The 26,732-nt window shown below is 28.0% G+C and overlaps 1 protein-coding gene across 3 annotated transcripts; it reads left to right on the top strand.

Annotated features, from left to right (window-relative positions):
• Positions 1-26,467, top strand: LOC148236558 (uncharacterized). 3 transcript variants are annotated; one of them, XM_088183082.1, is made up of 7 exons: positions 1-56; positions 1,196-1,253; positions 14,830-14,987; positions 16,493-16,670; positions 20,086-20,368; positions 20,438-20,629; positions 25,816-25,986. In XM_088183082.1, the coding sequence occupies exons 2-7, from the start codon at positions 1,248-1,250 to the stop codon at positions 25,845-25,847; spliced, it is 849 nt and encodes a 282-aa protein (XP_088039208.1). In that variant the 5' UTR covers positions 1-56; positions 1,196-1,247; the 3' UTR covers positions 25,848-25,986. The 3 variants fall into 3 exon arrangements, with proteins under 3 accessions (XP_088039208.1, XP_088039207.1, XP_088039209.1); XM_088183081.1 differs by lacking the exon at positions 25,816-25,986 and adding an exon at positions 20,767-22,069; XM_088183083.1 differs by lacking the exon at positions 1-56 and having other exon boundaries at positions 1,069-1,253; positions 25,816-26,467.
• Positions 26,468-26,732: the final 265 nt, after the last annotated feature.

Raw genomic sequence — 26,732 nt, forward strand, 5'->3', positions numbered from 1 at the left:
ATTCACACAGTCTTTAACCGCCGATGTTACCACTGAACCGCTGATACAAAAAACGAGTGTGTGTTTCGTTACTACTTGAATTTTTACATAATGTGACAGTGACGTTAAAATTTATAAACAAATATAGTGTAAATTATCATCAAAGCGCGTATACATATTATTTAATAGATCTTGTTTTTTTCTAACTGATCGTTACGAAGTGTATGCTAATTTCTTTACAATTTAGCTTTGATGTTTGTATAAAAGATTTATTTAAAGTGCTTAAATCCTTAAGAATAAATTATATAATATTTCCATCAGTAGCGTTTCTGATTTTTTAAATAAATATTTATGAATAGATAACTTGATTTTTGACTCAACGGTAAATATGTTATATAATAGTATTTCGTTTAAATGTGTATTTAAAACATAATTTAGGTAATATTTAAAAATTTATTTAAATATTCTTATGCGAATAAAAATATAGCTAGTTTAGGTGGTTCAAGATCTAAGTTTAGTAATTCACTTAACATTCCATACATATTTAATATTATATATAAATGTTCAAAGATCAAATTGGAAAAATTTTATGTTGTGCAAATTTCAATAATAGGTATTTTATTTAAGTTAGTGGTTCAAAATCGTTATATAAAATTAAATTGATAGATAAAATTACACAAAAGAAAACTCGTCACAATTACGATCTTTGACCGTGACATACGCACATATGGAGAAAGTGATATTAAAATTAAAATTACCAAAACATAATTACTTATTATGTTTAGAGATCGATACGGTTCTTTTGGCATGAATAAATTTTCATATTGATTCAATCAAAATTTTAAAAAATTTCGAATTCTTCTGTTGACATGAAAATTAGTCGACGTTCAAACCGCAATTTCATTTTATTATGACATTTATAAAGTCAATATTAAATATATTCACCGAGCTTGGCCCACACAATGAGCTTTTGTTTACAATTGCGACCGCGAAAAAGGATTGACAAGCTCTGCGTGCAGTTTCTATTCCTCTCTTCGTTCAAAAACAAACCGCTTCTGCAATTCGCTCACTTTTACCGAACCGGTCAGCTCACAAATGTGTGGTGTGCCTCTTGAACAACATCGATCTCTACAGTCCATAAAAAATATTAATTTTTCCATACGACACCGATAAGATGAATTAAATCTAATTAAAACATAACATTTACAAATTTCAGTCAGATAATTTGAAACAGTGCTTGTGACAGTGAAAAAGAAGATAGAATCAAAATGAAGGTAAGATATATTTTTGTAATTTATTTCATCAATGAAATAAGAACATACATATAGTATACAATTTAACGAGAGAAAGGTACTTGAGTTTCTAGTTAGTTTAAAATATATGTCATTTTTTTCACCATCATTATCATCATTATAAAAATCGTGATCATTTTAAGCATTTATAAATGTTCTGTCATTAACATTATGTTATATTCAAATCAGCTCATGCATCGATTAAAACGTGCACATTGTTAAAATTCAATGTCATTGATTGTGATAAAAGAGTATCGTTTCTTAGGTTAAATACCGTGACTAAAGATTTGGTAAAAAATGCATGTAATTATAATATTATATAAAAATCCATATAAAATTTACCTATGAAATTATAATTATTTAAAATCAACAACCTTATTAATAAATATTTTAAAATATTATTATACAATGACTTAAAGCTTTATCCAATTTTATAATACTGTTAAATAATAGGTATTTATTTAAATTATTACTCAAAAATCCTTAAAATATTTAGATTAAAAATGTAAAATGTTTCTCTTAACATACCATTAATTCATGCATTAAATAATCTTATTAAACAAGTTTCACTGCCATTTCTATTTTACCGGTTCCTGCGAAATTACAGTTGTTATAACCCTTACATTTGAGTATTAATTTAAATATATTTCGAACTTAACAATATAAATTTATGATCTCAACTAATAAAATAATGTAAATAAATTAAATTCAACCAAAAAGGTGAGATCTTAATTTTTTATGTATCTTCGGTAATTTGAAAAAAATATTTATGCTGATCATTTTTATGATTTATTACGATTGAATATGTTATAAAAAACACATTGAATTGCTTAAAAGCTGAGTTTATAGCTCTGGATTAATAATAAAAAAAATGTATTTTTTTAATGTAAATTAAAAAAAATAAAATTGTAAGTATTTTAAAAAAAATATACATAAAAACTATAATATAAATTTATATATAAATCAAGTGACCTTATATTTGTGTCATAATGTGCATTATTAATAATTAAAAAATATAACATACCATGGTACATGTATACGTAAATGATTTTAAATAAAAATCATTTGATTTATTTTTATCAGATAAGATGTTTTTTTTACTTACTTATAGTTAATTGTATAGCTTTATATATAATATAAACAGGCACACATATTGATTACAGTATTCTTTCGATTTAGTTAGGATAGACTTTAATTTACAAAGAGTTTCAATTTATTTTTCCTGCTACACATTTAGAACTGAGCTGAAGAAAGTCTCTCGGCTCACCTGTATATACCTACTAGCATTTATTCTTTTCTTTTGAATTATCAGAAAACCTAATAGACATAATAGACTAGTTCATTATCGCATTGTGCATTGATGATAATGAGCGTCCTTTCACTTTCAAGTTCTCGATCACTGACCACCACCTAGACCGCATCTTTTATGATGACAATATTTTTTAGCATATTCGGTGACACGAAGATGACTCGAATGTCAGGGAAAGCGACTCAGCTTCGCTACGTCAAAAGTAAAAGTTGACAATGCGTAATTCTAGAAACTGAATAAGGATCTTCCTTGATTGAGTCTTAACTTAATGATTGTAGATCTCGTGAGATTGGGCACGTAATCGAATACTTATTTTTTTATTTTGTGTCAGATCAGATTTTGCGCTTTTCGATAATGTTTCGCGTTTTTATTTGGTATCGATCGAAGCGGAGAAAGATGAGAGTGGACCACTTTTACTTGGCGCATTCGATCTTATGCTCTTGACGCCCAAGGCGTTCTCTTCTCACTGCATCACCTTGACATGTGGCGAACAGTGGTGGATCGTAATGGATAATTAAATTTTAATATATAATATTAATTTATAATATTAAATATATAAAGCACGTGAAACATGTCACTAGCTCACCATTTGTTGAAATTCATACATTTCAAAATTAACATAATATAATTATACAATTCAGTCTCATATATGTTTTATTGGATTTTAAATTCGTGTAAAAGCGAAAAGGTAAACCGATTCGGTTGATGAAGTTATTTTCTGTACACCGTAACGGATGGGTTAAAAAAATCAGTGGCTTTTAAACTCTTTGCTGTCCCTTAAAAAATTTTTTTAAGGCGAATAAGCATTAATGAGAGCCTAAAACTGTTAAATTCTTATTACAATTTTCTATTGTTTTATTGAAAAAACATAGACTCGCCCAATAATTCCATAACTTAGTCACATGAGAGATATCGAACTTTTTTGTGATTCATTCTGCTAAAAAGCTAAAACCATCAAAAGTTTATGAGCGGAAGATTGTCTTAAAAATATGTAATTAAAAAGAGATGAATTTAAAAACTCGATCCTTTTGATTTTGATTTTAAATCTTCACTCTTACCGTAGCTCAAAAGACAGATTCTTACAAGAAATGCATATCTTTTGTGTTTGTTCTATATATTTTTAAACATTACGTAAATACAAATTCATAATAATCTTATATACAATTGTACACGTAAACAAAGGAAATATATAATAATAAATAATAATAAAAATAAAAATTGAATTTGCTTCATAGCTTTCTGTTGTTTCGACCAATGAAAAATAAGCATTCAAATATAAAACAAGATGGCCGACAGTACCGTGACAACAGTTTTAAATTATTATTATTTATTAATACAATTTTGTTACGCGACAATAATTTTCATTAATTCGTCATTTGACTGAATATAAATAATCGGATTGCAAATTAACTAGGTGTGTTATAACTATGAAAATTAAATATATACATAATGTGTTGAGAAATAAAATAATACAATGATTAAACTAGATAAACAGTCATAAAACAATCTTCGTAATGAAATCTTCAAATTTTGAATTCCCGGCGACGCGACGGGCTCCGAGGCCGAAAAGTGAGTTTTTCCTTTTATATTACATAAACATTATCATTGCTACCGATTTAATGCACATATACATCAAATTTTAAGAATTGCAAATAAATCAGGTACATTTTAAACGTGAACGTGTAATTTATCCCTAGTGTATGTATGAGGATTGAAAGTTAATGTCGATCAAATCGACGCTGTCGCAGTGTGAACGCTATATAGATCAGCCAACGGACAGCTTATAAATGTGTAGTTTCTTGGATGTTATCTAATAAACGACATTTTACAATGATTATAAATATGTGATTGCATACTTGAAATAATCGATAGCCAAAATATCTAAGAGTGGCTTATTTTTAATTCCGATGTGACAAAATATGTATACGTCATGCTTTTTATTAAATTTTTGTTCTGTGCAACCATAAATATTATTTTTTATGTTACAAACATTTTGGTATTTTTTTGTTTTATTAATATTTAGTTAAGTTACAAACCAATTTAAAAAATTAATACAGCTAAATTTCTTCGTAACGAAATTTCCATTATAACGAATCTTCAATTTGTCCCTGAAAAACTTTCATACAAAATGTTTTCATTGTAACGAAGACTGATCTCATTATAACGAAATATTTTGATCCGAATTTAAGAATGACGTAACAACTTGACACAATATTTCTCCGAATTCATTTTGGCGAGTGCCAGATATGTTCAAAAGCTACATTACAGGTGTTTCGCCGACCCTAAGCCTTTTATATAAAACATTATATTCACAAATTTTATTGTGTTTCATACAGTATCCTTAAAAATGGACAAAAAATGATCTGTCAATCTTATAAGAGGTTATTTTGATGCTGTAGTAATATGGTAATTAAAAATATATCATCTTTCTTACATTCAATATAACGAATTTTCAATAAATCGAAATATATTCATTATTTCAGTGAGCTTCGCTATATTGAGATTACACTGTACAATGCTTAATTTATTGTTATCTAACTAAGTCTTAAACCTAGTCATAAATTATATACAATATTTAGATTTATCATTAAAAATATAAATTTTAAATCTAACGTTATAGAATATAAAATGTTTTCTTCTGGAAATATTTAATCAAGTTGTAAACTTATTTTCAAATGAATTGAAAATGTTAAGTAGTTTTTTTATAGATTGAACCATTTTGACTATCATTGAAAATCCTAAATAATAATGTCTAATTTGAACCATTTAATTTTAAAATATATTTTTTAAAATCAGAACGAAGCAAAAATAATATTTAAAACCCAAAATGTTGAGGGTCCGATATTCGCACACTCGCTTGCTTCGGTACTTCACTGTCGTGAAGTATCGACAGCTAGTCTTACTAAAATCAGAATAGCAATAGTCTATATTATGAATACGAATTTATTATTTTTTACAAAGAAACGTTGCTTTAACCTTTTATATTTGAGCATAGTATGTCAATAAGATAATGTGGGACTGTATACCTAAAAATATTTGTTAAGCTCTAGTACCATATCGAGTCAAAGAGCTTATCAAAATCGAGAATCAATAATCCTGTACCTTTTATATATATATATATTAAAATTGGGATAGTTCATGTGAAATAAATATTTAGTTTAATTAATTATTTTAAAAATGTTTTACCTAATGCGCGATGCTTATTGGTATTTGAAAATAATTTATACTTTATTTTTTAATTCAAAAACTCAAATTAGTAAGCGCACCTGATAATTGAAATCAAACTTTCTTTTGAATCAACATTCCAATGAATCTATACATTTTCCTTAATGCATTTTTGCCAAATATTCTTTGATGTCAATAGACCTTATGTTAATGCTACAAAAAGCACTTGCATTAAAAAAAACGAAGTTTTTCCATTCGATTATTATCAAGAAAACTCGTTAACCTGAATTTTTAAGTAATTCTTACAGTATTTTTCTTTGTAATTTTGTTATTTTATATATTGAAAGGAAACGCATACTATTCCAAGAATATATAAAAAATTATGTAGACAGTATTGACAACTAAAAATAAATTCTAGCCAAAAAAAAAATGTATCACATAAACGTTTATTGATGCGGAAATATTATCGACAACTGCGTTTTTTTAAACTTACTGTAATTATGTAATATATAATAAATCTCAAGTATTGTCATAACTTTCAGTTATTATTAATGATATAATATAAACATAATTATATTATAAATAATACTGCAAAGAATATGATACGCCACTGTTTCGTATTAAGGTAAAACACACTCGTGTGTAATTCAGTTCCGTTACCGGCATGCCTAGATGCTTTTACAACTTAAGCCGTTACATACAAAGATACTGTATACATTATACATACCAAAAGGTTCAAAAATCAATAATAATATATATTATTAAAATCTGAAAAAGTTATCGTGAAAAAAGTATAATTCAATATTATCAAGTTCGAGTTTTTCCCGGTGTCGATTCGCTAACCTCTGATTAACGATCACTGTAATAATGATGGTTTCGATCGTTGGCTTCATCATAATGACATATTTTCTATCGCAAATATTTCCTATTTTTTACCACCCGCCAATTCAATGAATGCAATGCACGAACGTCGGTTGGTAATGAATGGTTCAGCAAAAAATATATAGTATAAAAAAATACACTTGATGGTTTCATGATCAGTTGTATATCATATATTGAAAAAAATAATAAATATATAATAATAAGTTTATTTTATAGTACGAGAAGCATTGAATTTAAATCCTGTTCACTGTATATATTAATTTAAATTTTATAACATTGAATTATTCAATGTAAATAAGAGCATAACATCGAAGATTTTATGAATCACACGTAAGTTATTAACGCGCAATTTTGCGAAAACTTTCTAAATCAAATTTACGATCTTGTTAGAATTTTTGAATATTGATCAGTCATGTAATTTCTAATCATTATTTTATAAATGTTTTTTTAGATAGGCTGTTAAATTTACGTAACAGCAGATATAAGGCTTAAAAATCACTATAAGCAATAACATAAAATGAAGAATACTTTAAAGCACATTTTTCATTATTTAAAATAAAATAGTAAAAAATATTTTTTGTTATTTATCATTTATTGTTAAACTTCTAAAATATTATTATTATGAAAGAACATGTATATTGTAGGATTATGATAACTTGATACATATATTTTAAAATGTATAACTTATATGTTTATATTTTTAAATTAAAATGTTAAGATAACACTTTACATTTTATTAAAATTTATTTAATACTATAGTAAATCAGATTTAAAAATAATATAATAAATGACAAATCTTACAAATACTCATTAACAGAAACTTAATTTAAAATTAATATTAAAATCATTAAAAATTATCTACCCCCCTTGTCGATATGCAATTATTGAAACATTGCTCCTATAATTTATATGATCAATGTTTAATCTAAAGAATCCTATTTGTAAAATACTGTAGTCATTCATAGTAAATGTATTGCTTGATTTATTATACGTTCTATTTCATCCGCAATAATAATAAGTAATTTCAGATGTAATAATTACATAGACATCTAATAAAAAGGCTCATTATTTGTCGTCGAATTTTTCTGTTAAAAATGAGACGTATACTTAAGTTATTTAATAAATAGAGCAATACAGATTTAAAGTAGTGAGACAGAAAAATCATCCACATGTCAAAAAGATGTGTAAATCTGGAAACGTCGGTTAAAATTGAGTCATTGGTGATTTTTCAAGTTTAATTGACCGCGAACTATAATTGACTCTCACATTTTCCGAATCGGTGAAAATTGTGTGTCTTACGTGTGTTAAATTACGCGTTTATTACTTGATTAAAAAAGGTACCATTTGAGGTCGAACAGTTGGTTTTGTCCGGAAGGTCGGTGTTATGTTACTTTCTTTTTTTTATGTCGAAACTTGCGACTTTCTTCGACTTTTTCACGGGTCAGTTGAACTTAAAAATCACATATTGTGTAACCATTCAGCGGTCACGATTTTAACTATTATGTTAAAACAAACGGTAATTAACCTGCGGTTAATTACCGTTCTTAAGTGTTAATGTTCTTCCTAATGTTTTTAATCGACAATTAAAATTATTTATATAATATTAATCAATTTCTCTTCTTAACTAAAATCTATAGTTTGCCTTATATTAATAAATAACTGACTATTTAACACAATGAAAACGAAAGTTATCGACTTTCTAAGAACCGTTCAATTTATAACTAGGAACGTTTCATTTTTTTTAATTACACATTTTGTAACGAATTTAACTTAACTACCAAAAAATCTGTTAGATAACTTTTATTTAGAATCGTAACATTTTGACATTACGACTTCTAAGCAAAATAAAATAATAAAAAAAACTTTCGATTTCGATCTTCATCAATAGCGTTCGTCAGAGCGGTGAAAATCGATTTAAACACAAAGTTAATTTGACGAAACGGATGAGTTAAAATATTCGTCACAAACGACACAAATTCAATAAGTCGTAAATAATAGTTCCATGCGATGAATTTTCCATTCGCTTCATAATTTCCATTGTTTTCGTCGAAGATGCTATTACTGTGACAATGACAGTGAACGTACGGTGTTTATCATAGTAACCGTCATATACTTTTGGATAACTTTCATAAGTTAACCGCAGTATTTGCACTAAAAATATCATTAAACGCGTTATGTAAATCAATACGCATATGTTATACATTGAAATTATAGTAATAAAATTTTTTAACGCGGTTAATGCGTGTATAAGTAAAAAGTTAAAAAAATATTGATTCAATTAGATAAAATATATTATTTTTATTTCGTAACAGTTAACAGAAAGAAACAACTATTTATATCGCAATTACTTAATATGTAGTTTTTAATTTGTTGATACATATTTTTATAAGGTCAGATCTCAATTACATTGAACTATATTTTATTTATGAATTAATTAGCTATCAAAAATTGATCAAATAACAAAAATGTATTATTATTAACTAGAATAGTTAAATAAATAATTTATTAGCTGCGTTACCGATAAAAAATATTTTAGTTGTAACCTTATTAAATTTATCATTATAATGTAACGCTTATATTATTTGCAATATATTATATTATAGTTTGTAAATATTAAAGTCAAAGTGTAATAAAAATATAAATTAAAAGTTCTCAAGCTATTTGAATAGTAAAAAAATATATAAAACCATACAGACATATCGTGAGAATAACTCTTATCAAATTAAAAAAACATGAAAAACAGTAATATTTCACACTATTCATTCTTAGATATAATTGTAATTTAAAATTAAAAAAACAATATAAATACAGATACGACCGTACTTCGTCTTGTAGAGATGTGTGAAAAAAATCTTTAAATTCTCTCCATCAACAAGGAGTTCATCGCTTTACTCTTATTTCAAAAAGTGAAGCCTCTAGCGTTTCATACAGAACGCGAATCGCCAATTAATTATTGAAGTGATACGCGCTTCGCATAAGAAAGATGAGCATCCTATACGCCTTATCGCACACTTTAGCGATCTACTTAGAATATCTCCATCCCTGCTCGAACGTAAAAAAAGTGAATCTAAATTTTTTGTGAATACTCTGAATTACTTTCAGGTCTTAAGCAGATAATAAATATTCTGAGTTATTAATTGCCGCATGTTTGTTGTTAATAAAGTGCAGAGGACCTCGATTGGATCCTTGTGGTACTCCATAGCTCATGTATTGACGGCGGCGACTTAAGTAACTTGAAAAAAAGCAACAAGACCGCTCGAAAAATAGAAGTTGCCTAGCTTTCATAAGAAGTAGCCCATAACAAAGTCAGTGTAGATTTTATCAACCTGGATTTTAGAATCAAGGGATTTTGTCACTGCCTTTGAAAGGCACAAGAAAGTGGAACGACGCGGACGAAGTCCGTGTTGTTAGTCTACTAGCGTTTCCTGACAATTAATAATTAATTAAATAAGTATTTTTTCCATTGTGGTATAATTAGTAATAAATATGTAATTCATCGGTTTTTGTCAAAGCAAAAGAGTTTACAAAAATAAAACCATCCAAAAAAATTGAAATCGTCAAAATAAATAAATATGTTAATTCTATGAAAAAATAAAGTACCTTTATTGGTATTATTAAATATTTATTGTATTATATTACAATATTGCTAAAATTTATTTATTCCTATCAAAATTTATTTTAAGCACCATTTTTCAAATAGTTTTCATCCTTTTCATACATTTTTTTTCATAGATAAAAAATCAGTAGCAAATCCTGAAATTTATCCTTGCGCAAAAATACACTATATTTCGGTCCAAAAATATATTTTTTGGAGAGAAATATCATATTTTTTTGCATAATAAATTTAAAAAAATCCACTGTCATATGGGATAAATAAGTTTAATATATATACATATATAAACAGCATTAAAAAGTTATTAAGAAAATAAGCTTCATAAACAAAATATTAATATTAGTTTAGGCTTTTAATTAAAATTAAAATTTCTAATGGAAAATGTTTGTTAAGTTACGTCAATTTATTTATTATTTACAATATTAATTCAGATACAAGAAAGTTATATTATAAAAAGAATCCGATAATAGATTGTTATGTATATTATACTAATCGCAACGATGTTTTTAGAATAACATACCAAAAATCTATTAAATATGTATGATATCACACTTTCTAAAATAAACAGTTTCCTCTTAAGATCCTTTGCGTCTTTAGGATGTGCTAACAGACGACGCTCACTTTCGTTCAAACTTTCTAATCATGCAAAAAAAGCATCAAAATAAGGCGAAAAATGCAATCGAAGTGCAAGCAGTCTTAAAAAATGATTTCCCAAGAGAAAAATATTATAAACCGGTTCTTTTATAACCTTGACAGAGGCGATATTGAATTTTTTCGCTGACCCAAAAAAAGTCCACGACCGCTTACAAAACTCTGCCTTCTCGCGCTTTTACTTTCCGTATCATCACGCTTCATTTCCCATGCCGGTAATAAACCGTAATTCTCGTAACAATTGTCGATTTTTCTGAGCAAAAGATCCGTTCGATGAGTTGAACGACTCGAGGAGTCGTTTTCAAGGCTTGCGTATATGTGAAATGTGAAATTGATTGTCACGGTTAAATGCATTGTTAAATCGCTACCTGACAACCGAGTTAATTCTGGACATTGATTCAGAAAAAGTTGAACAAACAATGGAAAGAAAAATGTCACGTTATAATTTAGGAAACTTCGTCGTTACATGAAATGACAACCTTATTCAAACACATAAAAATATGTCTTATTGAATTTGTCATGGTGACAAAATTATAGTTAAGTGACTCTGTATAGTGTAACTTTGTTAATTTAATCATAAATAACAGTATCTAAGTTAGTTGTCCAATAATTTACAATTTCAATAAATGCCAAAATTTATAGTAACAGATATGATATACATACATAGAATAAATCAGTCATGGAATAAGATATAGTAATTTAAAATTTTAAAGCGTAAAAATGTAATTACTTTACAACGTGTTTATCCTGTTTTTCTACCTTAAAAATATATCCATTTATTAAATTGAACAGAAACAAGATTTGATCCATCATTTCAATAATACAAATAAAATTAAATACATTTTTAATAATTTGCCAACTAAAACTTTTTGATATCAGCGTTATATTTGTGTTATTTTATATATTTTTTAATAATGCTTTATTTCTATATCACATATATATTTTTATGTTCTTTATATAATACATAAAACATTCTATGATATTTATGAGATTCTTACATGATAGGTGTGTTTTAATGATTGTAATTTCCTATGCCTATAATATTTATTTATGATACTATTATTATAATTTGCCATTTTTTTACTACTTTTTTCATACAGAACACGTGTCGAAGTTTTACGATGTGTATCAATATTTTTATTAGCGTGGGATATATGAAAGTTCACTTAATTAATTACGCAACGTTTAGACCATAAAAATGTTTTATTACATATATTTATTTCACCAATTAAATTATACCATAAGCTTTTCCTGATTATTTTTATACCGTATTTTTTAAGTAGCTTATTTTTAAAATATAAAATGATTTTTTATCAACGTTATTCGTAAAAATGTCAACGAATAAAAAAACTAGTTCAAGTAACAAAATTCAAGATAATTATGCATAGCGCGTGGTGCTTATTGCATAACATAGATTATAATATGTATGCAGAATCGTTACGTTTTTTATTTAAATATATATGTACTATAATACTCTAATTTGGTTTAAATATTGATGAAAGTTGTTTTGGAGGACTATCCTTGAAAACATAATAAATCAAGCGCAAGATCATAGTCAAAAATTGGAGTAATGTAAAAAAATAATTACCCAAAAATTATGCATACAAAATATTTACCTTTATTGCATTTTTTGACATCTGTTTTTTGGTTTCGCAATTATTAAGAGTTGTTTTTTATTAGGGTTTTTGTGTCTAAGTTGCGCAGATGTGATAAATAAACAAACATTTTTTAATATTTGCTATTCGGTATTAAGCAATATTAATGATCTAGATAAATTAATATCTCAACACATGAGAGCAAATCGTTATCCTTTTTTTAATTTTAGCCGACGTGTTGAAATGCTCATGCAGATGAACATGCATATTTTTTCTTGAACATTTATTTTTTTTATTAAATTTCAAAGAACCAGAATTGCAACATTTTATATATATTAATTACGTGTTACGTATTGACGATCGCGTTTTCGCATTTAGTATCACATAATCGTTTCGCTTTCATTCGTGGTCAGGGTGAAAGCTCTCCGAACCCTATCTTAGATCATCGATGGCTAGAAACTATTTTAAAAACCGGTGACCAAAACCTTAAAAAATAACGATCTAACCATTTGGCCAATTACGGCACATTAAATTAATATCCGCACATCATAAATTCGCAATAAATAACGAAACGTGTTTGTAATTAATTTCAGATTGGCAGACCACTAATCCGTTCACGTAACTTTTGAATGGGATTTATTGATTATTGTTTAGTGAAAAAATGATTTATTGATAAGACAAACATCCGATAAACTAGTATAGATAATTTGCGAAGAAATATTTCCGTTAGAAAACTGGAATTGTGCACCTTTCTCTTTAAATGTATTTTATATATCAACTAAGCATTTAGCATGCGTTTTGTTAAATGAACGTGAACGTGAATTAATAAGAATATATGAAAATATCTTCCTTATGTTGAACATATGTATATGACTCGAGTTATGTATATGCTGATATAAATTATAATAGTTTGCTCATTATTATAATAAATATATTTCAATTTAAATTTATTTTTATACTATAATACTATATATGTGTATCAAAGTATTATACTTAATAATCTCATCCTATAACTTATTAGATTTTTCATGACTATGAACAAAAATTTATATTTTTAACTTGCTTTTAGAAAGATTCATTCTATTATAATAGTAATAGTTACACAAGTTTAAGCATGTAAAATTTATATAATAAAACAGAAAATACATGTTTGTCTGTTACAAGAACTCCTCCCAAACGATGAACAGTAGCAACGTGACATTTGCACATGTCATTTGTATGTCAACTATGCTATCTCCAACTTATTTATTAAAAATGATTATATACTATATGCATTAATAAATAAATTGAACACTGACGACCGATTACGTATAATTAAATAAATTTGTAATAGCAATATGAATAAAATAAAATATAGTGAATACAAAAATAGGATATAATTATATTTCGAACGAAGGTTAGCTTGCTATGTAAAGTACTAATATCGTAACAAAATAATATAATAATTTAATAAAAAAGCTTTGCATCAAAACCTTAAGAACTCTGCCTTTAGAATCAGCGTTACATTCCTGATCCTTATCATGTCATATTGTTTTTGTAGAAAAAAATATTGTTGTACTTTATATTAATGCAAAATCTATTCTTAACATTTTTGTTTTAAATCTACAAAAAATAAATACAATTTTTAATTTTGCTTATTTTTAAAAATATATAGAAGAAGATGGGAATTTAAAAGTAGATTTATTAATAGTAATTATATAGAATACTTTTTCCTATGTTTGTGTTTATTAAAAAATATATATTTAAATAAATATTTTTAATAAATATATTGTATAATATCACTTATTAAAGATTATTTAGATTATAATAACGTCTAATATACCAATTAATTCTAGTCTACTTCATTCTAAAATTGCATAAATAGAATATCATATTACGCATGAAAATTAAGACCGAAGCAATTTTCTTCAGAACACTTCAGTGTCTTAATTACTTATGACAAAATATTACATATAGTACATTTTCGCTTATTATTTCCACACAAATTCTATTTACAAAACGCATGTATAACACACTTTTCTAACAATTAATACGCAATCAGCACCTACAAGTGTTAAAAGTCAGAAGTGATTAGTATGAGATTACATCCGCGATCCATATTGCGCAATGTCGCAAGTGTTCTTAGAGGAAACTTATTTCGAAACCGTCTTCTTCGTTTTCAGCTAGTATGTTTTTACATAATAATAATAAAATAACCTCGATGCAAATCCACTGTAATAACGTTTCGTTTTCATAAGACCGGCGAAAACTTTCTCTCTGTACTACTATCATGATGTGTCGTATAATGTCATGCATTCTCTGACTCTAACTGCATGTATTTAATTTTTTTATTATTGATTTCAGGTTTCATTTTATGTAATTTGTTTCTTCGGAGCTATCGTATGCAATGTGGCGTCTCCGCTTCAAGGAGAGCCCATGATAGACGTTGATGCTCTTTCGAAGATGACTATGCAAGAGATTGACGCTTTGGCTAGCGGATTGGCGGCTGAAGAATTAATCAGGTATTATTTTTAATGTTAGAATCTTAACAAATAAGTAGATGAATAAAATTTAATTTATAAAATAATAATTAGTGCGACGAATCAGTGTTTGTTGGATGAATGCAAATAATTGTATGAGAAACGATCCGTATTATATGTAGTGCAAATATAAATGTTGTTTTTAAAAATATATTCAAAGACTGAGTCGTTTTAAAGGTTTTTACATTATCAGTCTGATTATTGAATTTCGCATTTCAGAGAAAAAGTTATAATATATATTATAGAAAAGGGGTAGGCGAATATTGGAGAAGAAGCATAATTTTTAACAGTAATTAGTAAAGAATACATAAGTTCTCACAATATCGCTTTAAAACTGTTTAACAAGATCGAATGTTTTATGACTTTTTTTATGCATAGTTGTAATTTATTAATAATAGTTTTGTTTGGTTTAAGAAACGATCGATAAATAATTCTCTCAGAATAAAACCATATTGATACTATATATATTTTTTTTCGGGGTTAAACTCGGTTTAGAAGCATGTATTTGAGTTTATTTTTTACCTAACTATTGTCTTTATCTATTCTGGTTAATCGCATCTAATTATTATTGTAATTCAGAAAGATTCTCTATAAATTCCAAAAAATATTTTTATTTTTAAATTAAATGAATATTATAATTTGATCTAGTATTGTTATTTTAGAAGATAAAAATAATGAGCGTTACTTCACTTATGCATTAAAAAATTTCTCTGCCAAAATAGACTTATTTATTAATGTACTAAAATCACATTTACTGCGCACAATGTGTTTATACAAGAGACAGGGTGCCCTCGAGCTATTTAATTGCTCGTATCGCAAAATAAATATATAACATATTAGAGGCTTTATCGCATATGTTTTCTATATGCTAATGAATAGGCATTCCTCTTTAAATACGAATCTTATTAATAATATTATACATTTAAGTATAAATGTAATGAAAAAATTAGGTTTTGATATTGTCGCTTTGAACAGTTAATTGCGGTAATTGCTTTACTGATCATTCATAAAAAAGTTACTAACCTGAGTATTTTTTAATTATTTAATGTATGTTATAATACATATTATAATGATCAAATGTAGCTGAAGATTTAACGCATATAAATTATTTATGTAAAAAATATATTTTAATTAATGAATATTTTAAGCTCAAACGACTTTCGTTGGGACGTTCAATAGATTAGTATTAAAATAATATGTATGTATCTATTTGTTTTATTAGCTTAACACAAATTTAGCAAGAATTGTTAATAATTTATTAACCAAACATAGACAGCAAATATTATTTTAGAAAATGTACATAGAAAGTATTTCGCGTGACACACTCATACCTTCTTCAGAAATATTTAAACATTTACGTGTTATAAAGTTCAATACTATCTAAATCTAAATCAATGTATATAATATTTGTATTGAACAAAAACACACATTCTAATAAATTGCTAATAAGATAATAACATACTTATTTTAAATATATTATTTATCAGGACGAAGCGTTCAGGATCTGGTGACATCTTAGGCTCTGTCGGTAAAGTTATCTCTTCAGGAGTCAGCAACAAACTGGCATTCATCGGACAAGCTTCAGCCGGAGCATCTGCCCTCTTCAGCGGAGGATCTTCAAAACACCATGCTCCAGAAGGATACAGCTATGGACCTCCACCAATGGTAATTACCTCAAACGTATACATATTTATAATAAATATAATAAACGCAACCGAATTAACTTTCACGTACGACGCAACAACACAATGGACTATTATTGTAAACGTTATGTGGCAGTTAAATTGTGCATATTTTTTCATGCATTCTATTGCACTTCAGTCACTACTGCAACTATGCAATATCCACTTTTGCTCTCCATTAGATTACGGTTTAAACTTCGTTCGTAGAGTGCGTTTTTGCATAGTTGCATCATTGGTTTTCATTCTAGCTTAGAAAATGTGTTAAATATAAAATAATTGCGCACTAGGCAGTCGATAATATAATCGTTATTACATGAAATTAGTATAATAAAATAAATGTTAACTCTAGGCCACATTGAAAAAACTGTGTCAAATTATGCATTATAAATTAGTTATGGTATTTTTTTTAAGTTACAAAATAAACTTATTTTTCGGTTATATATAGAAATAAAAACTTGATTGCCAACTCGATAATATTTTATTCATTATTTTATGCACTGCTAAATTTAATTGGTCAATTTACGGTGTATAGACATTACAAATTTATAGCTGTCTTAAATAATTAACATGTAATAAAATATTACATAAAAACATATTTATACAAGTAGTATAACCCTGACTTTATATTAACTGATGTATCATATTTAAGATCTACTAAAAGCTCAAAGGAAAAATTAGTTGTTCGAAATTAATTAAATGCAATAGTTATAGTGTTTTTGTTTTTTAAGCTTTAACGATAAACTATAATAAAAATTTTTTTTACTAAATATTGCTCCAAAACCAATATTTTCTTAAATATTTTTTTTAAGGAAATATTTCCTTTTATATATTACAGCTTTAATCAATAACCGTAGAAGGCCAATTTTGATTTTGATTGACTCAAATACTATATAATACTAAATAATGAGGTTTTAGTTTCAGTAGTGATATCAAATTATTTTTTATATATTAATTTGCACTTTTGAAACATTTTTTTTATCATAACTTATTATTTACAAATTAAAAGTTTTTAGTTATTGCAAATAACATTCTAAGCGTCCCACATACGCAATAAATTAAAGCACTAGAAAAAAAGCAAATCACAAGACTTAATTTATTTTCATAATGCGTCCACTATCTGTAAGTACCTAGATGAGAACGAAGCAATACTATTTGACAAATAGTTAAAAATCACATTATTATGCTTATTTGTGAGTTGTCCAATACTTTTATTCTTGCATTCCATACCAGCAACTTAAAGAAGTGCTCGTTGACGCGATTAGGGGAAATCATATCCCAGCAAACTTTGTAGAGATTTTGTGGAAAATCAAAAAGTCCAAAACATTTTTTGGACTTTAAAAGTTATTCAGTCTTATTATTTGACAACCAGACCAGAGAAGCATGCTTAAGTGTACTGCATGCTTGATTATTATACAAGGCACACAATGATCTCAAGCTCTTTAATTGAATCCAAACATCTTTGATGCTTAATTACATATGTTTTTATATGTCATTGGAATCTGTAGTCCTCTTGAAATAAGACAAAAATACTTCTGTGAGATGAAGCATATTGTTATCCATTTTATAATAAAATTTTAATCATGTTTTGGTTTTATGATATGTCTCAATGGAATATATTTTATTGCATAGGTGAAAAGTAAAAAAATGGAATGACAAATAACTTCATTAATATCGGGTTAACCCTTCTAAATGAGTTAATAAACAGTAAAAATATTAATGGGCTGAAGCTAAAACCATGAAAAATTCCTGATGTGGCAATCAATGTATTTATATAACTTGTGATATACATACATATTAAATATATTGACGATGGTCTAAAAAGTATGATTAAAAAAAATGAAGCTTAAATCTATCTTTTTTTAAGAATTAAAGCATGATTCTCAGCCTTTTCAAAATCAGTATCGATTCTTTTTATTGTTTGCCTATATCTAGATTTTTCATCACAAAAATACTGATTTCATATATAAATATGTAAACGCTGGTTTTAATATGATATTCAACAAAATTATTTTCCATGTAGTGACTTTTCCATTAAATGTTAATAACAAAGATATTAAACGCAAACCTAGAAACATTTTTTTTATTGAGTAATTTTTATATATGTATTTGTTAATGTATTACTGTTCTATTCTATTTTATCACTACTGTTCTATTTTATCACTATTTAATCGATAGTGCCATTTCTTAATACTTATGATGGAAAACATGCAATTTAATGATAGTAAATATCATTCGCGTGTAGTAGGTGTTGTACTAGCAATTATGTATTACACAGTTAATTTACATTTAAACCAAACCAATTTGATTGCACTTTTAATTCAATCGATAATCAAAAACAGTATGTTCCTTGATCAGAAAGATACCAAACGAGCTTTAGTTTTGTAACACTACTTGTTTCAAAAACGACTTCAATTTTCAACGGGTTTGGTTAGTTGTCTTACATAAATGCATATCTGCAATTTTTTATATTAAAGCCAGAAAGTAATACGATAATGAATATTCTAACATATTTACATTCGTGTATCAATTGTGTTAATAGTGGTAATTTAATTATCATAAAACGATGTGCGTGAATGTTTTCCTTTAGTCACGATTCATGTTTCTGTAACATATGACGTTAAAAAAACGACAGTTCAATGACCTAATAAATAAAGTTATTGGTGGTTTGTTTAATTTATTCATCGACAATATGAGAAAAGTTAAATCATTATTACTTCCTGGTTATCGTACTCTTAGGTGCCTTTCAAATCAATGAAAGTAAGCATCGTTTGTAACTTTGCAAGAGTTGTTTAATTTTATAAATAAATCATTGCAATTGTATTTAGTTTAAAGACATTCTACTTTCTCGTTTGGATTATATAATCATGGATAATCTATATAAGGAAAATTTTGGTAAAAAATGTATAGTAACATAGCATACCTATAAGTCGATGCCAGCTAATTCAACCATTTAAAAAATGTATCGTGTGAGAGGTATTAATTATTATTGAAAATTATTTAAATCGTTTTTTTAACGTCGATGATGAAGAGGTTGGTTTATTAAGTCGAAACAGTATTATTAGACACATGTAACAAACCCAATTACGAAAAAAATGAAACCTGTAATTTGACTTAAAAATATAATTATTTCATATTTCTGTCACAACTTTTTACACAGTGAAAATGAGAATCACTTTTATAAATACACAGTGGATTGCATATTGCGTGTCAATGTTGCGTTCTTCCTATGAAAAAAAATGCGTGATGAAACCTTCACGGTATATTTGTTGGAAAATTAAATTTCAAGAATTGAAGCATAATTGTACTTTACTTTCAAAAATATAACTGTTACATTCCTTTCTACGAAAGTTTTTATTCAATACATGGAATATATGAATAAATAATATTGCCTCTTTCAGGAATACCATATGAAGTCTTTCGATTTCCTGTCTTTGAAGAAATCGATCCTGAACACGCTTCTTCAAGCCGTTAAGGCAATTACCGGAGGTGTTACTATTCTTAAAGGACAGATCATCAAGGGCGGTGGAGCGCTTGTGAGCGGTGTTGGAAAATTAGTAACAACCAAAGGTGAAGTAGTAACCAATCTTGGAAGACGCATCGTCAACTCCGCGTCTTTGGTACCACCCAAGAAGAAGATCTATGCTCACCCAGCTCCTATCATTGCCCACCCATCGCCATCCGGTAAATATAATTTAAATTATGCTACATTAATAGTTAAAGATGTGTTTTAATTATTTATTTATTTTTTAGCTATAGCTCATCCAATTAGCAGCTATGGACCACCGACCGCCCCCGCTTATCACTATGCTCCTCCAACTGCTCCATCTATCCACTATGGACCACCAATCCACCATGAAATAGCAGCTGCTGGTCCTGTGTATGGCCCACCAATTGGACACAACTCTATCTACGGCGGAAACAAATTTACATCTGCATTCGAAGGTATTTGTCGTATTACAAATATAAACACAATTTTTCAACATATGACTTAAAAAAGGCTATACACATACAATGACTGACTTATGTATTTTATAAGACTGACGAGACTTTTCAGACATTAAATTTCTATATAAACGCAGGACTTGGAAAGCATTCTGATCTCCAAGCCGGAATCATTGTTATGCAACCGTTAAAAAACATTGAGATGAGCGACCACGATGCTGCTCCGGGAACTCAAGCTTCGTTTTTGGGCGGTGCTTTCCAGGCTCTAGCGGGAATTTTTAAAGGAAATGCTGATAAACAAGAAAGTTTAACGGCGCCATCTTCTACTTATGGTACAGCTCCAGATATAACATCGCCAGGAGCTCAACAACATTACCTACCTCCTTCCACATCATACACAGCTCCTGCACAAGAGCCAGCATATTCGCCACCTCCTCAATTCCCATCTGGTCAATCTACATATTCCACATATTCTAACCAGCATATTGATAGTATACCGCCATTCAAACCGCTGAGTTACGATCTGAAAGACCATTCCAAACCGTCACCTCCTTCCACTTCTTACGGCACACCCATTCAAGATGGTAATCATGTAAATCTACAATTGATGGTCGACAGTCTATTGCAATCAGAAATCGACCAGTATCATTCGACGAACATTGGACCGACTTACGATTCATATTTAGAATCGTTTCCAAATACCAACACAGGTCATATCAATGAAAGAAGGCAATTGATGCCAGGCAAATTAGATAAGATTGTAGGAAATGTAGATAAGATCATGTTGCACAGATCTGATGCTGACATGACAAGTTCCGATATTTACACCCAAATGACCTTAGCCAGGAAAGCTGCAGAAAGCACTGCCAATACTAAACGTCAAGAAAAGAAAATCGCCGCTGTGAAAAATGAAATATTTAAAGTTGACAATGGAAATATAGAAACATCCAAATCAATATCATACGAATTAAGGGGCAACAAAATAATACGACTGACGGAAACGCCTAACGTTTGACTGACATGAACATTTGATACGTAAAGGTAACGTATTTATATTATTTAACATGAAGACTGAACATGGTTGAAGATGCTTATATCTTCTGTATTGACATTTCATATTAAGCTATTTTAACTCTTCTCTCTTGAGTCTTTTTCCAATAACTGTCACATTGACGATACTGTGTACATATATAATACGCTGTATATAAATTGTGTTATTTTAACTAATTTCGGTACATATTATGTACTATATGCTAATTTACGTTCATGGCTTTTTCTTTCATGTAGCATATTTTCATATACCGGTTAAATAGTAATCTCACACCATCGCTAAACAATAAATTAAAATACCAGAGATCATAAGATACGACGAGTGAAATAGAAATTATTTTTATTGTTCTCTTCTCTTAATTAAATAAAAATGTTACAATACAATAAAAATACCTTTGTTGGATTATTTTATGAACTGCTACCGAAAACAGAGAAAACGTCTCAGTAAAATACAATGGATCTTAAATATAATTTATACTTAAATGAGACCTACATAAATAAAGATCTCATAGTTAAAAATGAAAACAGCTTATACTTAAATATCCAAATTTGTCAAAGTTAGTTTCACAATAAAAGTAATATTATCATACATAATTAATAAATATTTAAAAAATAAAAATACTCGACAATATATGTATGTATTTTAGATTTTGATTCATAAAAACCATTACGTTTTATATAAAATAGTGTTTTAGGCATTGTTACATTAACTATTAAAGTAAAGTTTTAAACTTCTATTTTTAGTAGTCTTAATATAATGTTAGTTTTAATAAATCAGTTTTATCACTTATTTTTTTTCAAGAAAATACGCGATTGCTACATTATATGTATACGAGTGTAAATGAATAAATATTGTACAAACCAGTTAGATTAACAAGCAATTTCAAAAAATAATGTTTAACTTTGCTTACTGATTTTTTGACTCACAATTCTCATTATGCACAAGTCAAAGAGTCCATTTGGGACTCGAGCCTAGGCCTTTTAGATATTATTCACCGACTTATAACCCTATTTCTTCACTCATACTAGAATAATATCAATTTAATTATACAAGCAATAGCAAATCATTATCTTTAATACTGTCATTTCATTGAGACTGAAAATTTTCTTCCATTTGCCATAATGTGCTGATCGAATGATAATTTTAAATTTTAAATTTACTCTCCAGACTTAGACATAGTAAATAAGCAGATAAATGTAAATTATTAAGCAATATTACTTGTAATAGCATATTTCGAATTTTCAAAAATGCATATCAAATCTCTGATCTGTTAGCAGGTACAAATTTAAAATATATAAATACAGTGGAACCTCGCTTAACGAGCATCTCCTATAACGAAAAATTCCCACAACTACAAAACAAATTCTAAAAAATGACTCGCTTAACAAGTGACGAGAAGAATACCACGAAGTCCTGGATTGTGCCAAAACCGTTTTGTAATATGACTTGTGAGTGTAAGATATTTAGCTGTCAAACTATACCTTCTGCTAGGCATTATCGTATTTTGCATTGATTCATATAAATAAAATTGTTTCGCTTTACGAGTAAAATTTTAAACCGGATTATGCTCGTTAATTGATAATATGATTTACCTAACAATGACTTAAAAATTAAATTTTCTTAAAAATGTTGTGATGGGGAATCAGTGGTATCATATAAATTTTATCGATTAAAATTTATATATAAATAGGTAAAATAAAATAAATATGCATTTAATTGGCTTTTAATAATTTTAATTGATTTATAAATAATAAATATATAAAAATACATATTTTTATTATGGCCACATTTTTATGTGTTATGAGCTAAAGCAATATAGACGAGCTTTTGACGTTTGGTCAGTCGAATTTATGAGTCGCTGTAGCTTGTCGTGTTGCGAGTTTTCGTTTCTCAAATGACCTTGCAATGCTTTTTTGTGGATTATTTGAGTATTTAACGCTATTTTACACCACTGACGATAGTTTACACAGATAAACCTACCAATTGAGCCGTTTAGTGCGGTGTCTCGTTTTGAGGTTATGTTTGACCGCAGCGTACAACTTTCAACATCCGAACCTTGAAGAATTGATCGCACCTTGGTTGTTATATGTGCTTAAACACGATGAACGCGATGGAATATATATTAATCAAAGACTTGAGGCCAGGTTTGAAGAATTTGAATGTGATTTTCATCGTTCTCGACGTCGGATTGCCGACAATCACTAAGGAGAACCGCGAAGTGAGGACTTTTAAAGTAGCCGATCAGACAGCATGCATTAACGTTTCAATATGGGACGATCCCGGTCAGTTTCTGGCTCCGGGGGACATCGTTAGACTGACGAAGGGGTACGCTTCCATTTGGAGGCAATGTTTGACGCTGTATTCTGGCAAGAATGGCGACATACAAAAGATCGGCGAATTTTGCATGCTGTTCAACGAGCAACTGAACATGAGCGAGCCCAACATTACCATCACAAACTCCGGTATAATGCAGAACTCGCAGATGGGGAATAACAGTATGAACAACGGCACCAACAACGGGTCAAACATGAACATGAATAGACAAGGAGCCGGCGGTATGCAGCATCAGCAGAATATGATGAACCAGCCCAAGAACAATAACATGGATCACTATTCGGATCAGAAGCAGACCAATAAAATGAATCAGCATAGCGAAAGGGGCGGACATAAGGGAGGCCTTAGAGGCAATCGCAGATAACGCCTATTATCTCATGGGTCTATATCATTGAGCTTTTCTTCTTCTAACTTCCTATGTGTAATATGTACATATGTTTAATATCATTCACAGTTAATCAAGAACGAAAGTGACTGGCGTATATTATAAAAATAATAATATTAATACTAACGCTATTTTTAATTTGAAAGCTGTTCGTTTTCTGGATTTTCGGCACTCTTTCTCAACTCTATGATTTTGCTTTTAATCAATTCATTGCATTGGGTTGAAATAGCTCATATATATTGTTTTTTTAAACAACTCTTCTGAATCGTTGCTGATATTTTTCATCTTGATCTTTGCCCTTTATTTTGTCTTCTAAAGTTCTCTAAAACGACAAATACTTCTAAATGCTAATATGCTTCTTTTTGCGAATGATATGTTTTTTTGAATAGTGGCAGTTGTTAACATTGTAAAAATGTAAATTACTTCTTGATTCAGTTTTGATTTTTTTCAACTATTTGGTCACTAAATTTTAATAAAAACTTAGTTACTCTGCATGTCTTGTTAAAACTATCACTTTGCAGACCTCAAATCGTAAGACTCAATACACTTAAATCTCAGTATATCTACACTGTCAAATATAATCCCTTAGTTGGTCTGAAAAGATTCCTCGGAACATATTGCTCAATAGTTACAGCTGCTTTGTTTACGTCGTACATCTGTATAAAAGAACCAGTCATACTAAAGCTTAGTAGACATGTCCTAGCTATTATTGATACGGTTTGGTAAAAGTCAACCACATTGCAGGCCTTGAATCGCCAATATACAATTTATATCGGTGCTACCAAATATCATCCCTCATAAGTTAGTCTGACAATATTGCGTCCCGTCTTACTAAAATTTAGTAGAAACCTGTCTGTTAATTTGAATTCGGTTTAGACCTTAGAAGCACCTGTTGCTGAAGACCAACCTCCTATTAATTTCATCACTGACAAAGCATCTATTGAATGAAATATTAGCTTCCTATTTTTTTTTTCATTACAAATCTGACCATTAGGACTTGACAGATTTTTCCATTGCATCATGATGGCCATGGGTCAATAAACTTTTTTTATTTTCTTTCTTCTTCACTATGTACAAAGATGACTTTTGAATCTTCCATTTAACAAAGCATTTTTATGTAAACAATAACAATTTTGTCATTAACAAAATACCATTATACTATCTGATTTATTCCAAAATGTTCTTCCGGATTAAAATTACGCTGGTCACTCTTTTGCTTGAATGACTAAATAATATAATTAATACTTCTATCTTAATATTATTAAGTAGAATTATTGATTATATTTTTAGATTAATGAATTAATATATATAATATAATAAAAATTTCATATGCTGTAACATAACTGTATTTAAATGCTTTTATCTTTATAGTCCATATTTTATCTCTGACTAATTCTGTGTTATGTTTCATTTCAGATAACTTTGCTGCTTATAATTTGCATTGGTAGAAATGCCATAAACCTAACAGGGACAAATGGAGCGACGCTCTGAACACCGAATCCATCATCATTAATAAATATAGCATCTTCTCGTGTACACCCCCTTATATTATTACAATAATAATTAAATTCAAATATATAATAAAATACCAATATTTATCTGCTTATGTATATAATTATCTAATAATCTTCTCTAATATTTTAAAATGATCAACGGTGTTTTATTATGTATTTAACGATCTTAGCATCCTTAAAACAAGATTTTGTATACAGTTTTGATAATACAGTAATTACTAGTCTTTTTGATGATTATACAAGTTTTAGAACGAGCGAGAAAATGTTGTTAAAAATAGTTTATAATATGAAGACCAAATTTTTAATATGCTTTAATAAAATGAACTTATGTTTATAATTATTTTATAGTCATACTTTCATTTTATTAACTGAATCTTCGTTTGTATCTGCCATTATTGTAATAGTTAATTATAGTTATTATTTATTATATTTTATTGTGTAATTTCACTTAATTTATGTAAAAAGCTTCTGCTGGGGTTGCTGCTCATATCCATATTATCTATATAATTTATTTTACTTTAACTATGTTTAATGAATAGCTACAAACATAAAAAGGGAAAGTGTAAATGAAAAAAAATGTAAATTTTCAATTGGGTATTTTTTGTTCTTCCCATGCAATCCTAGACTTGTTTGCTTGCTAAAGTTTAATTTTACAAATACATATCGATGTATGTATTATGTAATTACTTAAGACTTGTACAGTTTATGATAATTTATTCTATGTTATTTTTAAGTTTACATTAGACAGGGGAAAATATGATCCGTAGAATTACCTCCGATGTATTCTTTTGCTCTTATCTTTTTTTTTCTTTAACTGAA

Source organism: Plectrocnemia conspersa, unplaced genomic scaffold, assembly GCF_051122295.1.
Source record: "Plectrocnemia conspersa isolate PC_06_02 unplaced genomic scaffold, ASM5112229v1 ptg000003l, whole genome shotgun sequence".
In the NCBI taxonomy this organism is placed as follows: domain Eukaryota; kingdom Metazoa; phylum Arthropoda; class Insecta; order Trichoptera; family Polycentropodidae; genus Plectrocnemia; species Plectrocnemia conspersa.